The sequence below is a fragment of the Musa acuminata genome, chromosome BXJ1-9 (genome assembly GCF_036884655.1).
Source record: "Musa acuminata AAA Group cultivar baxijiao chromosome BXJ1-9, Cavendish_Baxijiao_AAA, whole genome shotgun sequence".
Classification (NCBI taxonomy): domain Eukaryota; kingdom Viridiplantae; phylum Streptophyta; class Magnoliopsida; order Zingiberales; family Musaceae; genus Musa; species Musa acuminata.
The window spans coordinates 20,165,984-20,181,597 of record NC_088335.1 but is presented as its reverse complement, the minus strand read 5'-3'; the positions used below and the strand labels follow the sequence as shown (position 1 = coordinate 20,181,597).

General features: G+C 38.1%; 1 protein-coding gene across 1 annotated transcript; it reads right to left on the bottom strand.

Moving 5' to 3' along the window:
* Positions 1–407: 407 nt before the first annotated feature.
* On the bottom strand, positions 408–14,973 carry LOC103973665 (WD repeat-containing protein WDS homolog). The gene is made up of 4 exons (XM_009388297.3): positions 14,075–14,973; positions 11,145–11,246; positions 9,656–10,294; positions 408–722 (listed from the first exon to the last, which is right to left on the bottom strand). The coding sequence occupies exons 1-4, from the start codon at positions 14,750–14,752 to the stop codon at positions 543–545; spliced, it is 1,599 nt and encodes a 532-aa protein (XP_009386572.2). The 5' UTR covers positions 14,753–14,973; the 3' UTR covers positions 408–542.
* Positions 14,974–15,614: the final 641 nt, after the last annotated feature.

Genomic DNA, 15,614 nt, shown 5'->3' with positions numbered 1-15,614 from the left:
TGTGTCCAAGCTGTATGCATCATGTCCTCATCTTTATCTTAAGTCCTAGAAATCCTTATCAATATCATGAGGTCAATGCTTTATACCCCCTTTATATATATATATATATATATATATATATATATATATATATATATATATATATATATATATATATATATATATATATATATATATATATATATATCGAACGATACAACTTGGTGTATTGCTCAATATGCTCATACCATACCATAAAAAACAAAGCTCGATAGATCCGATACGAAATAAAAAACCTTGATCTTAATAGTACCATTACCTATAGTACCATTAACAAAATGCCCATTGGATCTTGATCATCCTAACCTCCCGTACCAAGCTAAAAAATATTCAGAGAGATTCGGGTCTCATTATTATACAAACAACAATTTCTCTGACAAAGGCTTGAATTATTGGAAAATCTGCGCAAAAACAATGTTAGATCGAAAGACACAAATTACAATTATGATGTACATCTATTTACAGATGAAAAAGGAAGCAGAAAAGGATGTAGTAGGTCTCAGTCACATATGAAACTTAGTGTTGTTATTTACGTTAGCCATCCATATTCGAACTGTGCGGTCATCGCTTGCTGATGCCAGCATACGAGGCTTTGCAGGGTTCCAGCTCACGCAGTTCACAGTCATCGAATGGCCAGTTAGGATCTTTATCGGCGTTTCACGGTGTCGCTGCCATATATAGATCTGAAGAAGATGCATTCATGTCAAAACAAATCAAGAAACATAAAACCTTCATATAACCTTCAATCTCAATGATGAAACATAAAACGATCATGACTCCAGCTTTTTAATCAGTCTAACCTTACAAATAACTCTTGCATTGATTTAAACCAAAAAATAAACATTTCCAAAAAGTAGACAACTTTAGTTGTGCTTTCAAGAAGCAATTGATCCTTATATGATCATGTTTCATCTCCACATATTGTACTTTTTTTAATGGCAACAAACCAATCTGTTTTCAGCTGATAATTGGTATGGTAACATTCAGTCCATCAAATTTTGTAACCAGACAAGAATATTGTATCCACTTCATCTTAATAATCAAGCCCCACAGATGAAAATAAAAAAATACTGCATACTGCACTGAATAGGTGTGTACCATTAACACAGAAAGAGCTTTAGATCTTAATGTACATTGTCCGATTTCTTTAGCTTCAAGTTCTAGCATAATCTTGGATATGTTATTACTACACACAAAAAAGGAAAGAAAGAAATATCTGTTTAGTGTTGCAAGAACATACATGAACCAGATGTCTTAAAGACCATGTTCCAAGGAATCGAAACATGCAGTATGTGTGATGTAGAGCAAAATTACAACTACATTGACATCAAAGAAGTGATGCAAATCTGATTTTGTATATCATATTTCTCCAATAATTAAATCGTTGCCTCAAATTAAAGCTTGAAATCTGTTGGGTTTTTCTTTCTTTTTGTTGATGACCAATTATACCTCTTTTTTAAGGGCAGGAACCTTATTATTCTCATTATTGTGCCTTACTACAACTAATTGCTAATTAATATTTGCAAATTTCTTCTGATCTTTTTCTTTTTTACATTTAGGTTAAGAGATCTGATTTTTTCCATTTAAGAACCACTAAAAGAACAGCTACCATAACAATAGAAAAAGAGACTGTCCAAGGGACTTTATATTGCATTAGCATGATTGGTCATTCTATTTAAACGTAAACAGAAAAATCCTCCTTACAAATCTATATGCCCATGTATGTGACAATCTAGAATCTAAGCACAGACACAGCGACACGTCATTTTAAAAAAAATTAGGACACATATTTTTTAATATATATATATATATATATATATTATTCGATTAACACTAATATTCGATTAACATAAGTTTTGTAGTATTTATACTTAAATTTTATAGACTCAACAATGTGAACAGATATTACGATTTCTACCGTTGGAAGCCTAGAATCCCTTATTACCACTGGCATTCTAATCCTGTTATAGGATTCGCATTCTGCTATCGGTGACTAAGGGTCGCAATTTAACGTAATCTCTAGGTTCCGTAAGAAATCTTCAAACTCCCAAGATTTCATGCCTCTACTCCCATGCAAGCTCTAGACCACTATTCCCAGTGCTCCAAGCTTATAGGCTATATATATACATATTCCAGCTATAATTTCTCTTGAGGTTTTGTACTATTAAGTCACTTGGTGTGTTGTTCTTGGTATGTAAATAACAATTTCTCTTGAGCTTTCGTACTGCTATGTCACTTGGAGTGTTGTTCTTGGTGTGTAAATAACATCTAGTATACATAAAATGCTAGTATTCCTAACTTTTCTAGAGACTAATGTAGCAAATCGATGAATTATCACGCTTCACATCTTTCTCTCCCACGCTTGACATCTTGCTCTTTCCTTGAATTGCAATTCAGGAAGAAGGGAGAAGAAATGTTAACATGCTAATCATTGCCTAAACCCACCACTCGCCTTTGACCATCAAATGGACCCCATGTGGACCCTCATCCATTGAACTAATCCAAGTCTCTTACCCCTTGCACCGATTACGAATAAAATAAAAAAAATACTTACCTCGACAATGTGACTCCACTAGACCTAATGACAATGCGGTCATTTTCTCCATCACCCTCGAAGGGACATGGGCCTAGCATAAAGTTGCTACCTCGATACCGTAGGCTCGCATGCACATCATGTGAGCGAGGAAGGATGCGAGAGAGATGAGGAAGGGCGTGGACCAATGGGAGAGAGTTATCCTGACACGAATATGCATGTCCAAAATTAAAATAAATAAATAAATAACAAACACGTGTCTGGCCATGTCGGTGGCATATCTGTGTCCAACACGGATATGCCCACCAAATTAACGTGTCTGTGCTTCTTAGTCTAGAATATATATCATTAATTTAGGTGTTGCTAGTTGCCACAATACACACCTTGTACATACCATACAGATGGATATCCAATAGATACAAGGCCTGAATCCATGACATGGATTATTCTAGCATGTTAAATTAACACACCAATATGATATATGGGACGTGTAATATGTACCATGTTACAATATCTCAGCTAAAGGGGCACAGCAAAAGACTATAACCTTTAACCTTCATTTTTGTATGTATGTAAATGACTCCCCAAAATGTTGTAAGAGTTCCATTTATTCCTAATACAGCGGAGGAAATGACACCATTTTCTAACAGTTAATAGAAACTCCATCATGCTACTTATCAAGTTATCATGTAGGTATCTCATGCTCCAAAGTGAAGTAATAAAAAAAAAATCCAAAGAGGGACCTTGTTTATGCTTGCTCCCCTTCCCTTAGTCCTTAAGATCATTCTAAATGTTTCATATTCACCTCCTTTAAATTTGAAAAATCTAATAGTAGTTGCAAATCACTTGCATGAGCCATCAGAATTTATCGACTTCATTTGGCTCTACGAGGAAGTGTTGGCTTTCTTGAGTAGGCACAACCAAGCTTTAGAAGTTATCCTCATGCATGAATGTTGAGGCCAGTGCGTTGAGCTTCCACTTGCCATTAAAATTATAAAGAGAACTTAGGAGAGGGAGAGAATGCTATTGCAAAGAATATTGCACTTAGAGACCTTATGAGAGTATTATGATTGCTTAATGAATTGGAGTGAGAAGGAATGAGAAGCTTAGGAGGTATTTATAGATATTTTGAGATTGTTTCTTCCCAAAATACCCCCCAACTAGCTGCTATTTAGTAATTGGAAAGGTTTCGATTCCAAATCTGTGCAGTTGGAACCAAAACCAAACCGCCCAAGCCTGATTCTAGTTTGGTTCCGAACCAATAAACTGCTAGGCTAATTCAATTCTGATTCTAACCAGGTTGGGTTCCGGTTCAATTCCAATTTGAAGTGAACTTTAGTCAAGCCTAGTAGACTTGCTCCCGGTTCGGTTTGAATTAGGACCGAACCGAAATCGAATAGGGCTTCGGTTTTGATTACATTCCGAATTGACATACTGCCAAGCCGAATCCAATCTAGTTCGATTCTAGGTCGAACCAAACCATGGTCATGCCTAAAGACCTAGTGCCAATTCAACTTGAACCTGGACCGAATCGGCTTGTAACCCAAACCAAACCGGCTTAGCAGTTAGCCTAAACAATTACAAAAAGAAAAAAATGGCCAACGATCAAAATTGACCGTTGATCGAATGTTTTGGCGACCCAACGGATCAGGCTAAGGCCCAACACCAACTGTTAGAAGCATCAAGGGCAAGTGACTAATTTGCCCCTTCTAATAACCAAATAAACACTATTTAAAGGGGCATTTGGTTATTTTATAATTTAAAATATAAAAATAGGAAAAAAAGGATAAATTTGCCCTTTCAAATAATGCCGACAAACTATTGTATTTTTTATCCATAGTTGTGCAAGCTGATTTTAGAGAGAGAAGCTCTGTTAGGGTGTTCTACCACCTTCATAGCCGTCAGCGGTTCATCACTACCAACAAAGCCTTGCCCCGCTTATGGTGCTACAAAAGGCCAGGCTGCACCCACTCTCTTGAGGGCGTCAAGAGTCATCATTGAGAAACCTAACTCGTCTCCTCACATAGCGATGCATAGTCCTAACATAGAGAACTCCTCGGAGGGCAAGCTTCTCCTTGAGCATCCTCTTCACTCGTGATCTCTTCCACGAAGGGAACGACGATGTTACGTGTGGACAACCTGCATTGCATCCAATGGTGTTGCCTCCCCCTATAAATCCTGATCTGGTCATGATTAGAAGTCTAATTGCTTCTTCCCACATCGACATCCCTCCCACGATATGCTCTTTTTCCTTGCTAGAGCTTTCATTTGGTGTTGGAGCCTCGCCGACGATCAACAGATTAGTAATCCCAATGAATCTCGACATTTCAAGCATGATCTCCTCCTTAATCTCATGAGCGATTGCTCTCCCTAGATTGCATGCATTTCCTTGGAGACGGGTGCGTTACCACCCCCGAATTCCACACGTGATATGGATCCTTTCCCCTGCTGACTGATCTATAGTGTCAAAAGTCTAGCGTAGGTCCCCTCCCCCCCTTCAATCACCAAGTTCAAGAGAATGTTAATGTGGCACCGAATGCTTCCCCCTTGGATCCTAATGTTGCTATGAAGTTGTTCACCTATTGCACATGGGATACGGGGTGTTTAGGTGGCCAAGACCTCTTCCAATATCATTCCTCTTGTAAAAAAGACTAGTATGCCCGAGAATAAGCCTTGGAGTTCTTTGTTTGCAATCTTTATCTTGCGCTAAAAACTACACTCTTCCACTAGGAACCTATATTATCAAATGAATGCACTCTTAAAATTAAAACGATTTAGGAGGAAATACTTAAGGGAGAAGAGTACTTGAAGAACTCTCTAATCGATTAATTTGTTGGTTCATGTCCACCCTTTCATGTTATAAGAAGTTAAGTAAATACTATCGAGAAATAGTTAGATCTCTTGATGTCTTCTCCTAGGAAGTAGGCTTCTTTATATTCAGATTTAGCAATCAAGAGGATCTCACCAAAGTTATGAAGTCTGAACCATGGTACATTCACAATAGACTCCTTATTCTTCATCCCTGGGACCATGATACTCGTTTGGAGAAAATTGATAATTTGCTATTCCTTTTTGGGTAAAACTCTACAACCTCCCCCTTTTCAAGTGGACTCTCAAATTTCTCAGTTTCATTGCTAGTGGCATTGGCAAACCCCTTTTCATGTCACAAGCTTCCCCCTTTTCATATTACAAGCTTGTAATATTGCTTATTAGTTAATCTATAAATAGGTGTTTGGCAATGCCACTAATAATAGAATTGAGAAATTTGAGAGTCCATATGAAAAGGGTGAGATTGTAGAATTTCACCCAAAGAGGAATAATTCAAAAAATTGATTTTCTCCAAACGAGTGTCATGATCCCAAGGACGAAGAATGAGTTTATTGTGAATGTTAGTCCGAACTCTGACTCTTGTGAGATCTTCCTTATTGCTAAATATTGATAGAAAGAAACCCACTTCCAAAGAGAAGACATCAAGGGATCCAATAGGTTCCAGATAGTATTTACTCGGCTTCTGACAACATGAAATGATGATCGTGAACTAACAAAGTATCCAATCAAAGAGTTCTTTCCGTACTCCTCTCCTTTGAGTATTTCCTCCTCGATCGCTTTAATTTTAAGAGTGCCTTCATTTGAGAATATTGGTTCCTCGTAGAAGAGAGTAGTTTTTAGCGCAAGATAAAGATGCAAAAAAAGAACTCGAAGGCTTATTCCTGAGCATACTAGCCCTTTTTGTAAGATGGGCAATATTGAAAGAGGTCTAGGCCACCTTAACACCCTTCATCCCATGTGCAACGAGTGAACACTTCGCAACAATATTAGGATCCAAGGGGGAAGCATTCGATGCCACACCATCATTCGCTTGAACTTGTTGATTGGAGGAGAGGAGGGGACCCATGCTAGACTTTTGACACTGTGGATTGGTCAACGAGAGAAGGGTTCACGTCAATTATGGAATTTGAGGGTGGTAACGCACCCGTCTCCGAGGAAGGAAACACGCATGACTTAGGAGGAGCAATCATGCACAAGATTGTGGAGGAGATCATGCTTGAAACGTCGAGATTTATCAAGACTCCCGCGTCAGCCGTCGACAAGGCTCCAACACTAAAGGAAAGCTCTAGTAAGGAAGAAGAGCACATCGTGGAAGGGATGTTGATGTGGGAAGAAGCGATCGGACTTCTAACCGCAAGTAGGTCAAGATTTGTAGGGGGAGGCGACACCGTTGGATGTGATGCAACATCCGCAGGATGATGGTTGTCCATATGTAACACCACAGATCTCTCCGCACAAAAGATTGCAACTGAAGAGGATGCAAAAGGAGATGCTTGCCCTCTTGACGAGTCCTCTATGTTAGGACTATGTATTGCCAAGTCAAAAGACGAGGCAAATTTCTTAATGACTCTTAACGCCCTTGAGAGAGTGGTGATAGCCTGTGCTTCTGAGCACCATAAGTGGGGTAATGCTTTGCCGTCAATGATGAACCACAAATAGCCATGAAGGAGGAAAAAACTATAGCAAAGCTTCTCTCTCTAAAATTAGCTTATGCATTATGGATTAAAAATACAATAATTTGTCAGCATTATTTTCAAAAATAATTTGAATTGAAAATGACCATTATGACAATGAAAACTAAATTGGTACATTATTTTCTAGATATTCTACCTATTTTCCATGTTGCTTTTGTTTTGATCCTCGTAGAGTCGATGGTTTGCATGATTATTTAAGAATTTATTTGATCGTTTATATTTAGATCTCAATATTGGTGAAAAAAATGATGAAAAGTTAAAAAAAAATATCATAAACTTATATGACCATTATAGTGCAACTTATAATAGACAACAAGCTACCTCCCAATCTTCTCAATCTATGGATCAAGTTAGTAATTAAAGTAGTAGAATTAGTAGAGGGGAGAAATTATTATTGCAAAGATAAAAGAATCCAAGTAAATAATCAAGCTCGAATTCCCAACTTGATACTAATATAATAAATTCTTTTGAGTTTGGTAATAGCACTATAGGTAGGATTTCCACTTTTCAATGGTGGGTACACCATTCAACAACCTTCCAAATTTTAGCCATCATTGCAAGACAAATATTAGCAAATCTGATGTCAACGATAGCTGCGGAGCAAGCTTTCAACACGAGGGGCGTATCCTGGATTATACTCATTCAAGTATGAGCCCTGAATCAGCTAACGCCTAAGCATGCATTTATTATTGGACCAAGGAGGAGCAATGAAGCCAAGTGATCATCCATGAAGACAATGAAGACTTATTTGATCTATCAACGAAAGGAATAATCAAGACATTCGAGACTAGCAATGATTGATGTTTTTATTTTTTTTATCTACTTTTATGTTATTATGTGTAGCCTAAGCATGTGTTTATTACTAGACCAAGGAGGAGCAACGGAGCCAAGTGATCATACACAAAGACAATAAAGACTTATTTGATCTATCAATGAAAGGAATGATCAGGAAATCCAACACTAGTAATGATTGATGTTTTTATTTTTTTATCTATTTTTATGTTATTATGTGTATAGAAATAAATCCGATTTTCAAAGTGGCACTTTAATCAAAATTTTAAAATAAAATTATGATCCTTTTGTTACTTAAAATTATTTTTAATTACAAATTAAATTTTTTTAAAATAAAAATGTAGAATCAGAGCTACTCGAATCCGACTCCCAAAACCTTGGAATCGAAACTGCCGGTTTTGTAATCGAAGTCAGACGCAGGTGGACCAATGTGGGGGCCCGAGCGGCTGATTGGTGGCAATGGGCTGTGGGTGTCTAAGGAGGAGGGATAATGTGAGAGAGATTGACGAACAAACCTTACGTGAGAAAGATTGAGAAAGAGGCGATGTGATAATCCTAAATAGAAAAAAAGCTGACCTTCACTAAACCACTCGAAAAGGGTTGATCAGGAGTTCAGGACCATCCGAAAAGGGCTGATTCATGTGCCAGTTCACCATCGAGCTAGCATCAAATACTGCTCAGCATACACTGGTCCAAGTATTATTTGGAACCATGGCAAGAACAATGATCTAGGTAACTCGTGCTACACGTCACTCAACAGTGGTACAGTACCATACCCATGCCGAAGCATCTCTATAATCAGGGCAGTTTGTGTGCTTCTTAATATCATACATGTGGCTGAGAGGCATACAGTAGACAGTACAGAAGTACATAACTTTGTTATGCTGCACTGCCACAGAAAAAAAAACATGTGGCAAATATCAGCAGCAGCAAGAAACATTAACATATGCAAGAACCATTTTTACAGGTCAGGTAAGCATTAACTCATACTAAAGATTGGAAAACAGCAAATATCAACTATGCTGCCTGTACATGTTCCTGTTAAAAAAGTTTACTAGCAGAAAATGTTTCCAACCAAGTATGCAAATTAAAACATGATAAAAAAAACATGGAACAGCCAATAATCTTATCAAGAAACAAAAGGAAAGGATGCAACTCCCAAGATTCAGTTCTAGATTTATATCCAACCATAAACATCAACTCTTATCTCAAGATATATAATAAAAATATGATCAGAGCAGTAATAAAGTTGAACTGTAATATGAAATTAGTCTTGAATGAATAATAAATATAGCAAGTGCACATGCAGTGGGGCATTAAAAAAATCTGAAAACAAGTATATTAGGTTCTACAAGTTCGCACATTAAAAATATCTAATATTTTTAGAAACTCTTTTAAAGGTCTCTTTCTATGCTTTAGGCACTGCTTAGAGAGCTATCAAGCTTCATAAACTCTTCCCTACAAAATTTGCATTAAATCTATATAAACTTGGGAGCTAGAATATTAGCATTGCCATTAAGAAACTAAAAGAAGAATTATAAACATAAATCTAGGTCACCACCAAGAAGAACCAATAGTTCAAGATTCATTATTAGTATTCTGTACAAAACTAATGCAAATTAAAATGGCATAACAACCTAAAAGGTACAGTAGGATAACAAAACATATTAACATCCATATATATTAAAAATATGGTTGCACTAATGAGAAAAATAACTGATGCAAGCATTAAAATTTAAAAGAACAATAATGTTAAAAGAAACATCACCTGTGAATCCTCACTACCACTGGCAATGAATAAAGAATTTGATCCACCAAAACATGACCGAATTACATACTTTCCCTGCTTGTGCCCTCTAAATTTATCTGGCAAGCTTGAGCTCACATTAATATTCCATAAATGGATCTCCTCACTGTTTAAATTGACAATCAAAAACTGTCCATCACTTGAAAGAGAGAGTGAGGTTATAGAGTGTTCTTCGTGTATTTTCCATTCATTTCCTCTATGGAAATCACGTATTAAAATTTCTTTGTTGGAGCATATACTGATCAAACACCGCCCATCAGGTGTCACAGCAAGATCAGTAACTTTTGGCATCCTCTCTCCCTCCCAAACTTCCAGCTCATTTCCCTCTAAATCACATGTGAAGATTCGATTATCAGGCTCCCAGCTGCCACAAACTATCTTCTCAGATTCTGGAAACCATGCACATGAGCTGATGATACGATTTGCTCCACCAGTAAATGTGAATTTGCACATGCCATCACAAACATCCCATAACTTTAGGGCTTCTCCATTACCACAAGTAAGTAACATTCTATCATTTGGGCTCCATGCTAGAAAAGATATAGGTTTCATGTGGCCCTCCAGAACATGCCTTAATGATATACTGTCATCTTTGTTCACCTATAATTTGTTGAAAAATGAAAAAAAATCAAATATTTGTTCTTTGTTATCACCAATGCTATTTCCTTTTAAACCTTTGTCTATGATAAAAAACCATTCATATAAAATCAAATTTACAGAGCACCTTCAAATGCTAAATAACTATTGAAGACAATTTTTCATGAGATTCGTTGCACTTGAACAAACTAATTAAATATAGCACACAAGTTAGAGACTATTTCATCAAGACAAACCAAATGAGAAGCCGCTGCCTTCCATCTAAATAATAAAAATATTAAATCTATAAGAAGTCAGTTTTATAAAGTTATCAGAAAAAAATTTTGTTAAATTTTACTAGATTTAGTTAACATGGTCTCCAATCTAAATATTAGCATAGTTATTAAATTTAGTTCCAAATATTTTATGCGGCCCCTCAATATACTTTCCCTCTTAAAGGATGATTAGACACTTTAATACACAGATGAAACCAGCCTCGCGTATGTGTGCATATTACATAACAGTACCTGCAGCTGCATCTGATGTTAGGGGTCATGCTCAATATGATCCTTGAATAATTTTACAGAAACATAACTAAACAATATCTGTTAAGGTTGAAAAAAAATCAAGAAGTATAATTGGATTAGCTAGACTCCAGTAACATAAACTTGAATGAGCTGATCTTTTTTTTTTTTGAACCTACATAGTTTCTATTGTGCATAAGTTTCTACGAAATAATCTTTTTCTTACCAAGTAAAACTAATACAACACAAACAATTCAAGAATCCTAACAATCTATCACTAAATACAGATAATAAAAGATTGTAAGGGAAAGCACTATAGTATTTGTTACATACTAGTTGCAAAGTCATACCGCCCATATGATGGCAGTGCAATCACGAGAGGACGATGCCAAGTAATCCCCGTTATGTGAAAACTGAACAAACCAAACTTCATTTTTGTGGTCATATAATATCTGCACATATGGAAAATGTAATACACCTGTTTCAAACTTATCAAAAGATATTAAACTGTTACAAGAATGACAGAATGTATTCTTTCTTCTAGTCTTGCAAAGTTAAAATTTACAATCATAAGAAGAACAGACTTTCTTTCCTTCAAAAATACTCTAAAAAAAGGTGAGTTATATAAGAAATCAATTATTTCCTTGATATTGAAAACAGCATAATGGTTCTCACCAAGGGGAAGAAGGAACTTGATTTCTTTCCCAAAATGAAAATGTGCTCAGGTTGACCCAGGAATGAATATTTAACAACCAAAATACAAGTACATTGGCTCCATGACCACTCTAATACTAATTGCAAAACATTTGTGCATAAAAAAAATCTGATATGGTATTTTCTTTTGCATGATATAAAATGCAAGGCATAACTTTCCATGCTATACCATCTTTTGATGTAGATAGGCATCTCATCAGTAGGCATCAGAACTAAGAATAGAATAGAAACAACTCTAAAAGGCCTCCTTAGACTCCATGATAATTGTACCAAGAAACAAAGTATAAAGTGGAGTATGAGCAAGTTCACAACAATAAAAAATTTAGAGAAATTCTTCTCTCTCATATGTGTCAGCAAATGAAAGATTGATCATTTGCCACCAAAACAAATAATCACTTGCTTATCTTAAAAAGATCTGTTCAGAACTATCCTTTATATATCAAACAAATCCGAGGATATTCTAAATCCTGAATCTCAGTTTAAATTCCTGAAGAAACTCTTGGATCTCGAAGTTAGTTGTAAACAGTTAATTATGCTCCTTATTATTGCAATTCTAGAGTAAACTGAATGAGCTACTTGTAAACAATTGTATATATTTAACCTTGCAGGGAAAATTTTTTAACCATTTTAATGAGACCAACTCATGTGGCATGTTTTGTAAATTCATAGTGCTATATCCATCGTTGCAAGTTAACATAACTAAACTCTCCTTCAAACATATCAAATTTGCAAACAAACAAAAGGCCCTACAGTACAAACTACAAATTAGAACTAAAACGATCCCCAACCTTTACCACATTATATAAAATAACAATCTAATTGATAATGAGCAAATCGAAGGTAAAATAGTAAATGTAAAATGCACTATTCGTATGTAAAATTGTTTACTAGGTTCATAATTGAAATCAAAGAGTCTATTTCAAAGATTATTTCTAGAACTATCGTACCAATGTTTTCGCTCATTCTCATAAGGGCTAGTTCAGATTGAACATAAATTTTCTAACAAAATAGTCGCACTATGACTACTAAAAAATGATTAACACCAATAATTTGAGATGAATATATATATATATATATATATATATATATATATATATATATATATATATATATATATATCAACAACACCATGATGGACTTCAGCATCTATAATGATGACTTCCATAAAGATGACTATTGTGATTCATGGTGCCCATAAGCAAGGTAACATATGCCACTTGTATTGATTAGTACGAGTATATATATATACTGATCCAATAGCCAACCAGAGTGTAGAACAGCTGATTTCAGTCGTTTGGTACCAACATGGGCGATACCACACAGTCAGTTCACAGTACCAGGCTTACCCTGTGGTGAACAGTCTGGAACCAGGTAGTAAGTTAATCACTCAGTCTCTATAATCTTTCTTTGTAGTTTTTAACAAATGAGCAATGGCTATTATTTTTATTCTTTGATTCTGGCATTCTCTCTCTTTCTTACATGATCTTTCTCCTCTCACTTGATCTCTCTTTCCCCCCTCATTTGTCGCCTCCTCCGCTTCGCTGTCACATCGTTGCATCATTGCTGCCACATCCTCTGTCCCGTAGCACACTGTTGTCGCCTTCACCACCTCGTCTACATCACCATTCCTTCCTCTTAGTGATATGCCTTTTCCTCTGCCACCTCCTCCTCCTTCGCTTTCTCTTCATCCTTTGCCTCTTCCTATTCCTCCTCCTCCTCCTGCTAGTCCATCTTTTCCCTGCTGCCTCCGCCTTTGCTTTCTCCTCATCCTTTGCCTCTTCCTATTCCTCCTACTAGTCCATCTTTTCTTCTATTACTTCCTCCTTTGTCTTTTCCTTTTCCTTATCTGCCCCCCCCTCCTCTTATGACTTCTTTTCAACTTGTTCTTCTTTTGCCTCCTCCTCCTCCTCCTCCACTCCTCTCTCTCTCCCCTCCAGTATGTACTGACATATATCGGGTGTCACTATGTCAATGCGTTCTGGTCCAACTATTGATCGGCATTGGCACTGAACCAAAGATTTTAAACTCTTCTCATAAGGATGGCTTCCATGAAGAACTCTGTAGCTTCTTTTCAATCTAAAATAACTTAAAATAATTCCAAAGGAATGGAGAAGGAAACTAGCTACACAAATCATAATGCCACTAATGTGGCTGTATTATTATTTTCAGCTAGTTGCAGTCAATCGTCTGTATTCAACCTCATTCAGCATTTAGTGGATATGTTTTCTTAGTCAAACTAACACGATCAGCTCATCGAATAAGTTATGCCGGATTAACTGAAGTGTCACAGAAATTAAAGGTTCTGGTGGAAACTGAAACAGTTGTCAGCAGTCATTGGTATAACATTAACAAGGGTGATTGCCTCATGTAACAAGTTCCCTACCAAATTCAGAGTATCGTTTCCATTTCCTGCAAGTGGAATGCGTTTGGCCTTCAAGCATACCCAATTTATGAGTGAAGCAAATACTTAGGCACATTACATAAAAAAAAATGAACTCCAGTTATAACAAGTCTTAAAAGATAGCTCTTCAACATGACGGATTATAGTAAAAGGGATACAAGCAACCTGGCTGCACTTGGAAGGGATTTGTTCTTGGCTGCATTTGTGATCCTCATACAGAGTTACCTCGCCAGGAGAGTTGTGGTAAAAGCAGGACGCAATCTGCTTGAGAACAGTCATCTCCACGAGATGCTCCAACCTGGCACTAGGCACCCGCACCCACGGCGGCAGTACCTCAACCAAATCCAGCAGCAACCCCAATCTCCTGCGGACCCGGTCCTCCACATTAACAATACCCTCCGACGAAATGAGCAACCTTGCCAGCCCATGAACCCTCTGCCGGTCCATATCCAGCGGCGCAATCCGCTCCGACAGCACGTCCCTAGCCATCAAGAACCCATCCTTCAACCCCAAGAGTTCCAAGAAGTGCTCCTTCCACACCAGAAAAGCCGCAGCGGCCCTGGCTCCGCAATCCATATCCTCGATAGACTCGATCGTGGCGATGCAGTCGTCCCACCGGCCCGCCATGACGTCAAGGAAAAGCGCGGTGTACTCCGGCGAGTCAAGCGAGACCCCGGACTCCGATTCCAGCGTCGCGGCGGCTCGGCGGTACCCGAGGGAGTAGAGGCACTGCACGATGATCCTCACGAACTCGGTCCTCCGTTCGCCGAGCACCCGACGAGGAACCTCGCGCGATTTGGCGTCCGTAAGCGATCTGGGATCTGGATTCTCATTAGCCTCCATTCGTCCTGCAAATTCGCCAGTTTGGAGGGGCTTAGGGTTTGGGAAGCAACACTACAAAAGAGAGAGACCTCGGAAGGCTTGCTTGATAGACTAAACAAAGAAGAAGAAGAAGAAGAAGAAGAGAGGCTTGAAAGTCCACAGCAGTGGCTTTGGGGGGAAGAGGAGAAGACGAGATCCAACGATGGCTTGCGAAATGCCAAACCTTTTTTAGCGGACAGAAGAAAGGAATAAGAAATCGGATAAATTAACAAGCCGAAGAGGCGGATTGTTGTTTGAGCTCCAACGTGCACCTTCGCTGTCCCTACCCGTTCCCGACCACGCCCGCTTCTGCGCCGATTTGCATGCGGGACCCACGAGAAAATGGTTGTTTCTCCGGCTATCAGACGGGTAGAATTCGGGGTAGTTACTCATGGAGCAGGAAAAGTGGTGTTGTGGGCGGATCGTTGGCAGATCGCAGCCGCCGGATGAGGATGATGTCGAGTGGTGGGAGGACAAGGCATGAACAGTTTTCTTTCCCCATTCTAGATTGAGCCTCCGGTTATTGGACCGAATGATGGGCGTCACGCAAGGAGAGGATGGCCGCGGCGGAGGATGTTGGGGTGGTTGCTCGCGTGCCAACGGCCGTTGATGGGGTTCACTGGAATTCCCCCGGCACTCTGTTTTGCTGTGTGGGATTCCGTCCTCGGCACGCGCATGTCCTTTTCTTGATCACTAGGCTGCAGGGGTTGTGAAGACATCGTTCAACAGGGTAAGTCACGCTGCCCGTTGTTCAGTTTGATTGATGCGGTTGATGACAAACATGGTTGTATTATTTTGGTATGATTATTTTGTGACAAAAATATTAGGGTGATTTTCTAGGAAA